Below are 12,938 nucleotides of genomic sequence, written 5' to 3'. Positions count from 1 at the left end.
CCCGCTAGTCCTTTGCCACTCCCCAGGGAGACAAGTCAGCAGCAGCTTTACACTCCAGGTAGAGTTCCCTGGTCCTCATTCTGCCCAGAGCCCCCAGGCAACAGGCCTGCCAGCTCCCTACCAGGCGCTGTTCCCCCTCCAAGCATTGGAGGATGTCCCAAACCTGACCATTGGCTGCACTGCCAGCTGCAACACCAGCCAGGAGCAGGGATAGGGGACCCGCCTCCCCTGCTGTGCTTGCGGAGCCCCGAGCAAAGATAGGAGGGAACGTGCTTCTGAGGACTTATCATAGAATCATAGAAATCAGGTCGGAAGGGACCTTGTAGATCTTCAAGTCCGACCCCCTGCCTGGGCAGGAGGAAAACTGGGCTCAAATGACCCCAAGTCAGGTAGGCATCAAGCAGCTTCTTAAAGACCCCCAGGGTAGGAGCCAGCACCACTTCCCTTGGAAGTTGGTTCCAGATCCTAGCCGCCCTGACTGTGAAGTAGTTCTTACGGATGTCTAATCTGAACCTACTCTCCAACAACTTGTAGCCATTATTCCTTGTTATCCCGGGGGGCGCTAGGGGAAACAAGGTCTCCCCCAAACCTTTCTGGTCCCCCCTAGTGAGTTTATAGACGGTCACCAGGTCCCCCCTCAGCCTTCTCTTGTGAAGGCTGAACAGGTTCAGGTCCCGTAGCCTCTCATTGTAGGGTCTGCCCTGCTGTCCCCAGATCATGCGGGTGGCCTCCTCTGGACCCTCTCAATGTTGTCCACATCCCTCTTGAAGTGCGGCGCCCAGAACTGGACACAGTACTCCAGCTGTGGCCTGACCAGTGTCACGTAGAGGGGGAGGATCACCTCCTTGGCCCTACTTGAGATGCACCTGTGGATGCACGATAGGGTCCGGTTGGCCCTGCCGACTGTGACCTCGCATTGTCGGCCCATGTTCATCTTGGAGTCAGTGATGACTCCAAGATCCCTTTCTGCCTCCATGCTCTCAAGAAGGGAGTTTCCCATCTTATAAGTGTGCTGCCGGTTACTACTGCCCAAGTCCAGCACCCTGCACTTGTCCGTATTGAAACGCATCCTGTTTTTGTTAGCCCACCTCTGCAACCTATCCAGGTCTTTCTGCAGTCTTTCCCTTCCTAGTAGCATGCCCATCTCTCTCCAAATTTTGGTATCATCAGCAAATTTGAACAGGTTGCTTTTCACCCTGTCGTCCAAATCGCTGATAAAGAAATTGAACAGTGCGGGCCCAAGGACCAAGCCCTGGGGGACTCCACTGCCCACTTCCCCCCAGGTCGAATATGACCCGTCCACCACCACCCTCTGAGTACGACCCTTCAGCCAATTTGCAATCCATCTGACTGCGTAGGCACCGATGCCTAGTTTTTTAATGAGGATGTGGTGGGACTTCTGTATGTGGACTTCACCAAGGGTTCTGACAAGGTCCCATTTGACTTCTTCATAAACAAATTGGAGAAATGTGGGCAGGACAAAACTACTAGAAGGTGAACAGATAACTAGCTCAGTAGCCACAAGCAAAGGGTAATCGTTAATGGGTCCATGTCAGAGGGGCAGGAGGTTTTGAGTCGAGTCCCACAGGGGTCTGTCCTAGGGCTGGGGCTGTTCAACGTGTTTATTAATGAATTGGATGCTGGTACAGAGAACTGGAGCAAGTCTGTGGATGACATGAAATTGGAAAGGATTGTGGAGGATGCGAATGCAGTTCAGAAGGATCTCGATAGACTGGAAAGCTGGGCTGGAGCTAATGGGATGAAGTTCACTGTGGACAAAAGCAAGGGGCAAATAAAAAACAGGGAGGTGGGGGGTGTACCTGGCTGGATGCAGCTCTGTGGAAAAGCACTTCTGAGTCTTGGTAGAGAACAGACTCAACATGAGTTTGCGGTACGATGCAGCCGTACAAAAGACCAATGCGGTTTGGGCTGTATCAACAGAAGTGTTAAATGCAAGATACAGGAGGTGACTGTGCCCCTATACTTGGCACTGGTCAGCCTCATCTGGATACCGCGTCCAGCTTTGGGGTCCACGTTTTAAAATGGACAATGGAGAAGTTAGAATTGGCAACAAAGATGATTGAGGGCTTGAAAGGCAAGTCATAGGAGAGGCTGAAGGAGCTGGGCATGTTCAGCTTGCAGAAAAGGCACTTAAGAGGAGACTTGATAGCAGTCTGCAAATACTTGAAGGGCTGCCATGGAGAAGAGGGAAAGTAACCTCTCTTTCTTGCTGCAGAGAGCAGGGCATGGACCAATGACTGAAAGTTGCAGCAAAGCAGGCTTAGATTGGAGATCCGGAAAAAATTCTTCCCTGTTAGAACAGGGAGGCAGTGGAATAAATGTCTAGGACAGATGCAGACTCTCCATCACTGGAGGTGTTCAAGAAGAGGTTGGACAGCCACTATGTCAAGGGCACTGGGCGTTAGCTACAGCTAAGGCTGGGAACTTCAACTGGGTTGTGCCAATTCACCTCCTAGGAGCAAAGCTAGAGGTTCCTGGCTAGAGGGTCTTGTCTGTCTGCTCAAGGTCAGACCCATTCATAGATTGCGAGGCTGGAAAGGACCTCAGAAGATCATTTGGTCCAGCCCTCTGCACGAAGCAGAAAAGACAACTGGGGTCAGGTGACCCCAGCAAGGTGACCATCAGTCTCGTTTTGAAGATTTCCAGGGTAGGCGATTGCACCACCTCTGGAGGGAGCTTTTCTATGGTCTGGACACCCTAGCTGTGCGGTTTTTCCTACTCGTGAGCCCGAAACAGTCTTCCAGGAGTTTGTGGCCATTACTCCTGGTTTTCCCCAAGGGTGCCCTGGTGAACAGTTGTTCACTGAGCCCTTGATGTACACCTGATGTAGCAGTAAGTTGCTATGAAGTCCCCTCTCAGCCTTGTCTTTTTTAGGCTGAAGAGTCCCAAGGCCCTCAGCCTTTCATAGATTTCATACACGTTAGGGCTGGAAGGGACCTCGTAAGATTATCGGGTCCAGCCCCCTGCCCAAGGGGCAGGAAGCCAGCTAGGGTCAAAGGATCCCGGCAAGATAAATGTCCAAATGTTTCTTGAAAGTGTCCAGAGTAGGTGCTTGCACCACCTGTGGGGGAGTTTGTTCCAGGCCCTGGGGACTCAGATGGTAAACAAGTTTTTCCTTGTGTCCAGCCTAAAATGATCTTCCAGTTTGTGACCGTCGGACCTTGTCATCCCTTGGAGTGCTCTGGTGAACAGTCATTCCCCCAGATCCTGATGCACACCCCTTATGTGCTTATAGGCTGCCACCAAGTCACTCCTGAGCCTGCGCTTCTCCAGGCTGAAGAGTCCCATAGCTCGCAGCCTCTCTTCATAAGGCCTGTTCTCCTGCCCTCTGATCATGTGTGGCTCTCCTCTGGACTCTTTCAAGCTTCTCCACGTCCTTCCTGAGTTGTGGAGCCCAGAATTAGACACAGTACTCCAGCTGCGGCCTCACCAAGACCAAGTACAGCGGGAGGATGACATCCTGGGTCTTGCTCGAGATGCATCGATAGATGCAAGCCAGAGTTTTGTTTGCTTTGCCAGCTGCAGTATCACATTAGTGGCTGGTGTTTATCTTGTGGTAATTCATGGCCCTGAGTCTCTTTTGGCCGTGGTGCAAGTGAGTGTAGCACTGCTGAGCCTATAAACTGTGATGTGGGTTTCGCACCCCCCAACCCCAACCCCAACCCAAGGTGGAGCACCTTGCATTTCTTCATATTGAATGCCATAAAGTTTTCATCCACCCACCTTGCAAGCCTACTGAGGTTGGCCTGGATCACCAGCCTGTCCTCATGGATACTCTTCCCCAAAGTTTGATGTCATCAGCGAACTTAGCCAGTCCGTTTCTGACACCAGTGTCCTGATTGTTTATAGAGACGTTAAAGAGTACAGGTCTGAGAACGGAGCCTTGGGGGCACCACTATTCACCGAGTGCCATGTTGATTTGGTTCCATCAACTACCACCCTCTGGGGCAATCTTGGAGCCAGTTCCCCAGCCATTGGACTGTGGAGTGGTCAAGGCCACAGTTGCCCAATTTTTCTATCAGGACATCATGGGACACCAGGTCAAAGGCTTTTTTGAAAGTCCAACTATATGATATCAACCTCTTCCCTTTTTTCCAGGTGATACATCACCTGGTCATGGAAGGAAATGAGATTGGTCAAGCAAGACCTACCCACAACAAACCCATGCTGGCTATCCCTCAGAATGTTGCCTTCTCTTAACCTGTCAAGAATGGTTTCTTTGATATTTTTTTTCCCAAAAACTTCCCAGGGATCAAGGTCAAACTGACTGGCCTGTAGTTTCCCAGGTCTTCTTTCCTCCCTTTCTTGAAGATGGGCACCATACTGGCCCGCTTTCAATCTTCAGGTAAATTGCCCAAGTGCCATGGAGTTCTCAAATATCCTTGCCAGTGGCTGTGCTATGATGTCTGCCAGTTCCTTTAGCACTCTTGGGTGCAATCTATCCAGACCAGCTGATCTGCAGGGGTCCAGCCTCTCAAGATGTTCCCATAAAAGATCCATGACAATGATGGGTATATATTCACCCTCACCCTGGTCAACCCATATCATGTTAGGTAGGGTGGTCTCTCTGGGCTGGTAAAAAAACAACGCAAAGTAATCATTAAGCAGATTGGCTTTTTCCTGGGTGTTGGTAGTCAGCTGCCCCAGCCAGTTTAGCAGGTGTCCAAAGTTACCCTTGTTTTTCTTTCGACTCCCCATATATCTGAAGAAGGACTTTTTATTGTCCTTGATTTGTGTAGCCAGTTGGAGTTCAGTTTTAGATTCATAGATGCTAAGGTCAGAAGGGACTTCAATAGATCATCGAGTCCGACCCCCTGCATAAGCAGGAAAGAGTGCTGGGTCTAGATGACCCCAGCTAGATGCCTATCTAACCTCCTCTTGAAGACCCCCAGGGTAGGGAAGAGCACCACCTCCCTTGGGAGCCCGTTCCAGACCTTGGCCACTCGAACTGTGAGGAAGTTCTTCCTAATGTCCAGTCTAAATCTGCTCTCTGCTAGCTTGTGGCCATTATTTCTTGTAACCCCCAGAGGCGCCTTGGTGAATAAAACCTCACCAATTCCCTTCTGTGCCCCCGTGATGAACTTATAGGCAGCCACAAGGTCGCCTCAGCCTTCTCTTGCGGAGGCTGAAGAGGTCCAGGTGCCCCAGTCTCTCCTCATAGGGCTTGGCCTGCAAGCCCTTAACCATACGAGTGGCCCTTCTCTGGACCCTCTCCAGGTTATCCGCATCCCTCTTGAATTGCGGCACCCAGAATCGCACGCAGTACTCCAACTGCGGTCTGACCAGCGCCCGATAGAGGGGAAGTATCACCTCCTTGGACCTATTCGTCATGCATCTGCTGATGCACGATAAAGTGCCATTGGCTTTTCTGATGGCTTCGTCACACTGCTGGCTCATGTTCATCTTGGAGTCCACTAGGACTCCCAGATCCCTTTCCACTTCCGTGCCACCCAGCAGGTCATTTCCTAGGCTGTAGGTGTGCTGGACATTTTTCCTCCCCAGGTGCAGCACTTTGCATTTCTCCTTGTTGAACTGCATTCTGTTGTTTTCCGCCCATTTGTCCAACCTGTCCAGGTCTGCCTGCAGCTGTTCCCTGCCCTCCGGCGTGTCCGCCTCTCCCCACAGTTTTGTGTCATCCGCAAACTTGGACAAAGTACACTTCGCTCCCTCGTCCAAGTCGCTGATGAAGATATTGAAGAGTATCGGTCCAAGGACCGAGCCCTGCGGGACCCCACTGCCCACACCCTTCCAGGTCGAGACCGACCCATCCACCACGACTCTCTGGGTGCGACCCTCTAGCCAATTCGCCACCTACCGGACTGTGTAGTCATCCAAGTCAGTTGTAGCCTTGGCTTTCCTAGTTTGTTCCCTACATGTGCGGACGAGTGCAGAATACACCTCCTTAGTGGTGTTTCCAGTCTTCCATCCTTTATAAGCCTCTTTTTAGACATAGGAGGTCCATGAGTTCCCTGTTGAGCCCTTTTACAACCTTTTCTACAGGTTGGGATGGACTCCCCTTGTGCTTCTAGGATTGCTTCCTTAAGGAGCAACCACTCATCATGAACTCCCCTCCCTGTGAAATCATGGCCCCTTAGGGCTTCAAGAACAGCCTCCTGAGCTTATGAAAGTCAGGTTTCCTGAAGTCAAAGACTACTACATTGCTGGCTGACTTGCCAGCCTTGCGATGGATAGTGAAAGTGATCAACTCATGGTCACCGTCACCCGGCTTCTCTCCAATTCTTAGGTCGCTAAGCCATTTCCTTGTATGGCTTGCCATGCAAGTTTCTGATCATACGGGTAGCCCTTCTCTGGACTCTCTCAAGCTTTACCACATCCTTGTTGAAGTGCAGCGCCCAGTACTGGATGCAGTACACCAGCTGCCTTCTCACCAATGCCAAGTAGAGTGGAAGAATCACTTCCCTAGTTTTGCTGGAGATGCATTGATTGATGCACGCCAGGGTATTATTTGCCCCACTGGCTACAGCGTCACGCTGCCAGCTCATTTTCATACTGTGGTCTATTGTTACCCCCAGGTCCCTTTCATTCATGGTGCTGGTCAGCTTGGTGTTGCCAAGCCTGTAGGTGTGTTGGGGGGTTTTTGCCCCCAGGTGGAGCACTTTACATTTTTTGACGTTGAACTTAATTTGATTCCAATCCACCCAACTTGCCAGCCTGTCTAGCTCTGCCTGTATCTGCAGGCTATCTTCAAGCATGATCACACTTCCCCATAACTTGGTGTCATCCATGAACTTGGCCAGTGAGCTCTTCACCCCCACATCCAAATCATTGATAAAGATGTTGAAAAGCACTGACCAAGCACCGACCCCTGTGGGACACCACTGGCCACTTCTCACCAAGACAACACAGATCCATTCAATGAAACTCTCTGGGTCCTGCCCCACAACCAGCTTCCTACCCACCTAACTATCTCATGGTTAAGCCCACAGTCCTCCAATCTGATCACAAGAACATTGTGGGATAGTAGATCAAAGGCCTTTTGGAAGTCCAGGTATACAATGTCAACCTCCTCTCCCTTATCCAGCTGGTGAGTTACCCGATTGTAAAAGGAGATGAGGTTGGTAAGACAAGACCTGCCTGTGATGAAGCTATGCTGGCTGTCATTCAGAATCCTACCTTCTGCAAGCCTATCACATGTAGACTCCTTGATTAATTTTTCCAGGATCTTCCCTGGGATAGAAGTTAGGCTGACTGGCCTATAGTTACCCAGGTCCTCCCTTTCTTGAAGATGGGCACAACATTGGCCCCCTTCCAGTCCTCAGGGACCTCTCCAGGGTGCCACAAGTTTTGGAAAAGTTTTGCCAGTGGTCCTGCGAAGACTTCAGCCAGCTGCTTCAGTACCTTCGGATGAAGTTCATCCAGTCCTGCTGACTTATATACGTCTAATTTTTTCAAACGATCACACACCAGTTCAATGATGATAGTAGGAACGCAGTCATTCTTGCCCTGCTCATTCTGTACCCGCTCTGGCATGATTTTGCCCTTGGCATGGTGAAAGACCAAAGCAAAGTAGTCTATTCAGGAATTCAGTTTTCTCCCGAGTGCTGGTAACTGGCATTTCTGGGTGCCGCACTTCAACAAGGACGTGGAAAACTTGAGAGAGTCCAGAGAAGAGCCACCCGTATAATCAGGGACTTGCAAGGCAAGCCATACGAGGAGAGGCTGAGGGACTTGGGCCTCTTCAGCCTACAGAGAAGAAGGCTGACAGGGGATTTGGTAGTGGCTTACCACTACATCAGGGGGGTACATCAAGAACTTGGTGAACAGCTGTTCACCACAGCACCCCTGGGGAAGACCAGGAGCAAAGGAGACAAACTCCTGGAAGGCCGCTTCAGGCTCAATTCCAGGAAAAACTCCTTCACTGTCAGGGTGTCCAGACTGTGAAATAAGCTCCCTCCAGTGGTGGTGCAGTCACCTACCCTGGAAATCTTCAAGAAGAGACTGGACAGTCACCTTGCTGGGGTCACTTGACCCCAGCAGTCTTTCCTTGCCTAGTGTAGGGGGACTGGACCCGATGATATACAAAGTCCCTTCCAGCCCTTAACAATCTATGAATCTATGGACCAGCTGTCCTGAATTGTTGAGCAGTGGCCCCACACTCCTATTTATTTTCCTCAATGTCATATTTAGGGTAAGAAAATAATTTTACCCTTGTCAGATTGGTACAGACAGATTGCATTCCTCTGTAGCGTGGGCACGGCCTTTACCCAGGGTCTCTGGAGCTTATAAATCGACAACATTTCATAGAAGCAGCATGTTGGCTGCCATGGTTCCCCTGGGGCAGGTTCGGGTGTTAGGCTCGTGAAAGCAGTCTTATGTAGAGTTTAGATTATGGTTTGGACAGACCTGATCCTGCCTCAGACAGGGATTGGACTAGACGTGACCTCTGGAGGTCCCTACCAGCCCCACACCTCTAGGACTCTGTGACTCTAGAGGCGAGCAGCAAAACCCACTTAGGGCTTGCTGTACCCTTAGAAAGGTCCCGAGCAGAGCAAAGAAATGTCCCCAGCATCGTCCTGGTCACACCAGGTCACTGCCACGTCAGCTCTGCCCTGAGGAGGGAGTGGAGAACTCCCGGTGCTCAAGTGCCTGGCCCAGCCCAGCCCAGGGAGGTAGAGTGCAGGCAACAGTCATCTCCCACCCAGTGCCTTTCCACAATCCAGACAAAGGCTTCCCCTACTTCCCCTACTCTGGCTTGTGTTAGCCCAGCCCAGCCCCACACTAGGTTGGCCATAAGACAGGAGGTGGCCCTGGACCAAAGGGGCCAAGGTAGGCAGTAGCCAGGGAGAGGCTGGGAAATGCCAGAGTGAGCCCCTGAGTTTCACCCAGCTGCCAGGAGGCTCAGATGCTCACAGATCCATCCAACCCACCAGGCTGGACCAGACCCCAAACCTAACCCACCTTCTGTGGCCCTGGCATCAGATACAGGGCATGCCCAGTCCTTGTTCTGGCACAGCTGGCTGACATACTCGAAGGTCAGCAAGGTGCTGATGCAGGCCAGGTCCCTGGGAAACAGCTGCAATGAGACACGGGGCTCAGTGTCCAGCAGGAGAGGTGCTCCCTGCACACAGCACAGGGCAGGCCCAGAGAAGGGGAACCAAGGGCCTGGACCACGCGTGGGCCCCAGTCTCCTCCACCCCATGACTCACTCCCTTCTGCCAGCAAAAGGAGCCAATATAGACCTGCTTCTGACCTGCTCAGCTTCCAAACCCACCCTGACCTCACTTGCTTTCCTGTGCTACTTAATCCAGCTTCACAAAGCCCTTTGCAGCCATCCCCCGACCCCTCCTCACACGTGTGAAAAGGCCACCTCTCTCCAACAGTCCCTTATGCCAGCCTCTCCCGTACCGCTCTGCTCCTTGTGCCACAGAAGCCCCCATAAAAAGAGTGCCCCATAGACACTTTGCTGTCTCCTTTAACCCTCCCCTGCCCTGCAACACCCATGGCCTGACAGAAGCAAGACTGCAGGAGGGTCTTGTCCAGCTGTCAGGCGCAGTCACTACCTCCATGAACCCTACCTCTGCCCGTGTACCCTGTTGTCCTGCTCTATGCATGGGCCAGACCCCGCTGGGCTCTGTGTGCTGGGTGCTGCACAGGGCTCCCACCCCACTGACCCCCCAAGGCTTCTCTTCACAGCCTGTCCACAGACTGAGGGCAGGAAGCTACCCTGTCCCAGCACAGCACATGCCAGTGGCATGCCCGGGGCAGAGCTACTGGCTGCTACCATGCAGCCTAGAGCCGGTGCTGGGACTGGTCCCCACTGCAGGGGCCCTCCCTGGGGCACAGGGGTCAGCCATGCATGCTCCCCAGAGACTCTTGGGTATCATGGCCCCATGTCACCTCCTCTCCCCCAGCCTCTGGGACCTGTCAACAGCAAGCCCCACCCTCCCTGCAGCTCCATGGGGGCAGCTGCCCTGGGAAGACTCACCGCTTTGGGGATCTTCTGATAGGGCAGGCCCTGGAAGTGCCGCCAGTTCTCAGCAGTACTGTGGACATGGCCACTCTGTGGCTCCACCCAGCACTCAGTGACCAGGTTCAGCTCTGTATCTACCTCGATGGCCTCCACCTCAGTGTCATTGTCATCATCTGTGGAGAAGCTAGGGAGGGCAGTGTGCAGTGAGTATCCTGCCATGCAGGTACTCGCCCATGACAGCTCCATGAGGGCTTCAGATGTGCTCCAAGGGTGGAGTGGCAGTCAGCCCAGGGCATGGTGCCACCCTCCTCCACAGAATCGTTGCCAGTGCCTGCCTCCCACACCCTGCCCATGGCAGCTGCTGGTGGCTCCAGCATGGCCAGTGCAGCTTGGTGTGGGGCTGCCCCCTCTCACTGCTCCAGGGGCCTGAGAGCAGGAGCCAAGCTGTGGTTTGTGTGCACTGCCCATGAGGCCAGGCCATGTCCTCACCTGTCCTTGGTGGAGGTGGAGTGCGGTGGGAAGAGGAGGTACTGCACGATGCATGTGTGTTTCTCCTTGCCGCTCTCACTTGAGTCATTGATCTAGGGGCAGGACACTCATCAGCTGCACTGGCAGAATGGCACCAACCTGTGCTTTCCCTTCTCTTGGCCCCCGCCAGGAGAGGGAGAGGGAGCCTACACCAGCTGCAGCAGAGTGCTCCTTCCACGGAGCCCATCCTAGCTGCCTCCCAGGGTCTCTACATGACCTGCACGCCCCAGGCTCCAGTGGGAACTCCACTCTCTGACAGGAAAGCTGCCTCGTTCCAGGGGGGTCAGGGCATTGGGCCCTGGGGTCCCAGAGACTGGCAGTGTCCTGCCCCACAGTCTGTGCCCTCACCCTCAGGGGTGCCAGGCCAGAGAAAGGTGGAACTGAGGGTAGGGTGGTGGGTCCCTGCAGTGGGGCAGAAGGATGAAAGGACTCACCTGTATGGGCAGCTCCAGTGCCATGTTGATAATCCCATCACCACTGGATGCAAAGCGGAAGCCCTCCGAGAGACGGAGCCTGGGCATCACCAGAGAGAAGCCTCAGGAGATGAATGCTTCCTCCGCTGCACTGTGCAGACCCTCCCCCGAAGCAGAAAAGGCTGAATTGAGCCCTGCCACCACCCCCAACCCCAACCAGGAGGCGGGGGGCCCAGACAGGAGTGCAGGCCAGGCCGTGCCAGCTGAGTGAACCCTGCCACCCCCACAGTCCAGGGGAATTTGGCATCTGCCCCTAGAAGCAGAGCACAGTTGGGAGGGCTGCACTGGTATCCACAGCACTGCCCTCCTCTCCAAGACCAGCCAGGCCTGGCCTGTTGTCTCTGCATTTCTGGGGCAGGGCCCCAGCCAGCCATGACACTTACTCTGTGAGTGTGGACAGGAGCTGGGCTACAGCTGTGATAGGGACAGCTGGGGCCAGTCCTGACTGGACACTCCAGATCCAGCGCTGGTGGTAGAAGTAGCGGGACAGGGAGGCCAGGGTGGAGGAGGCAGTGCGGCTGGCCATGGTCAGTGGGCCAGACACAGCGGGGTGCTCCAGGGTGAGGCTGAAGGGAGCCCGGTAGTCAGAAGGCAGCTTCTCATACCTAAGAGGGGGCAGAATGAGTGGCCAGGTAGAGGAACGGCAGGCTGTGGTGTGACCCAGTCCTGCTGGCTGCTCACTCAGCCCTGCGAGTCCACCAGCTGCAGCTGGAGTGGTGGGACCTGGGCACACCTCACGTGGGGCTGGTGACCAACTTCTTCCACCTGCTCTGTGCTCCAGCCAGAGAGCTGATCCTGGAGCAGGGGCTTGTCCAGGACACGCTGCTCTGGACTGCAAGTCAAAGGCCCCAGGCCACAGCCACAACTTGTCCAGACCCAGGCCCAGGCCCCGCTCCTGCCCCATGCTGCAGCACCAGCACCAACTGTCTTTAGGCCCAAGCTCCCAGGGCAATGGGGACCAGGTCTACTCCCCAGCAGCTGCAAGAGCTGCCCCGCAGCACAGGCACAGCTCCTCCCCTCCACCCAGCATGCTAAGCCCTGCCCTATTACCTGATCAGAAGCTTTTCCAGCGGCTTGTGGAGCACAACCAGACAGGGTCTATCTGAGAAGGCTGGCTGCGCCCCTGCCACAGGGGGAGACTTGGATGGGGAACTGCTGCCAAACGACTTCCTCTTCGCTTTGGGAGTCGCCTCTTTGCTCTGGACCCGGTGAGGGAAGCGCAGCTGCAAGATCCGGTCCCGTAACTCCTCCACAATCTATCCACAGGTACAAAAGGAAAAGTGGCTGGCTTATCTGGTGCTCAATGTGAGCTCCCAGTGCCATAGCCTGGTCAGGAGGGCTGGCATCACCCTTAGAGATATGAGCAGTATAGTGCTCAAGGGTGCTGAAGGAGTTGGCTGATGTGATTGCAGAGCTACTGGCCATCATCTTTTCCGATCGCCATGGGTTTTCAGAGGTCCTGGACGATTGGAAAAGGGCAAATCTAGTGCCCATCTTTAAGAAAAGGAAAAATGAGAATCCAGGGAACTACAGACTGGTCAGCCTCACCTCAGACCCTGGAAGAATCAAGAAGGAATCAATTTCTAAGCACTTGGAGGAGGAAAAGGTGATTAGGAACAGTCAGGGTGGATTCACCAAGGGCCAGTCATACCTGACCAACTTGCTTGCCTTCTATGACAATGTGACTGGCTCTGTAGATGTGGGCAGAACAGCAGATGTGGTGTACCTTGACTTTAGCAAGGCTTTTGATACAGTCTCCCACAACATTCTGACAGACAAGCTAACAAAGCATGGGTTGGATGAACGGACCGCAAGGTGGATGGAAAACTGGTCAGATCGTGAGGCTCAGAGGGCAGTAATCAATGGCTTGATGTCTAGCTGGCAGTTGGTATTAAGTGGAGTGCCCCAGGGATCAGTCCTGGGGTTGTTTTTGTTCAGTATCTTCATCAACATCTTGGAAGATGGGAGTTGTTGACTGCTGAGGC

The 12,938-nt window shown here is 53.6% G+C and overlaps 1 protein-coding gene across 5 annotated transcripts in view; it reads right to left on the bottom strand.

The window, feature by feature from the left end:
• SZT2 (SZT2 subunit of KICSTOR complex) overlaps positions 1-12,938 on the bottom strand; it is a 74,272-nt gene that overhangs the window by 33,236 nt on the left and 28,098 nt on the right. For all 5 annotated transcript variants that reach the window (XM_059727689.1, XM_059727687.1, XM_059727686.1 and 2 more), the window contains 6 exons: positions 12,004-12,209; positions 11,337-11,558; positions 10,915-10,993; positions 10,442-10,533; positions 9,968-10,136; positions 8,941-9,055 (listed from right to left, as the gene is read on the bottom strand). In XM_059727689.1, the coding sequence (XP_059583672.1) occupies positions 8,941-9,055; positions 9,968-10,136; positions 10,442-10,533; positions 10,915-10,993; positions 11,337-11,558; positions 12,004-12,209 (883 nt within the window). The remainder of the gene's footprint in view (positions 1-8,940; positions 9,056-9,967; positions 10,137-10,441; positions 10,534-10,914; positions 10,994-11,336; positions 11,559-12,003; positions 12,210-12,938) is intronic.

The sequence above is a fragment of the Alligator mississippiensis genome, chromosome 5, assembly GCF_030867095.1.
Source record: "Alligator mississippiensis isolate rAllMis1 chromosome 5, rAllMis1, whole genome shotgun sequence".
Taxonomy (NCBI): domain Eukaryota; kingdom Metazoa; phylum Chordata; order Crocodylia; family Alligatoridae; genus Alligator; species Alligator mississippiensis.
The sequence above is the reverse complement of the archived record's forward strand: the minus strand, read 5'-3'. Positions and strand labels throughout refer to the sequence as shown.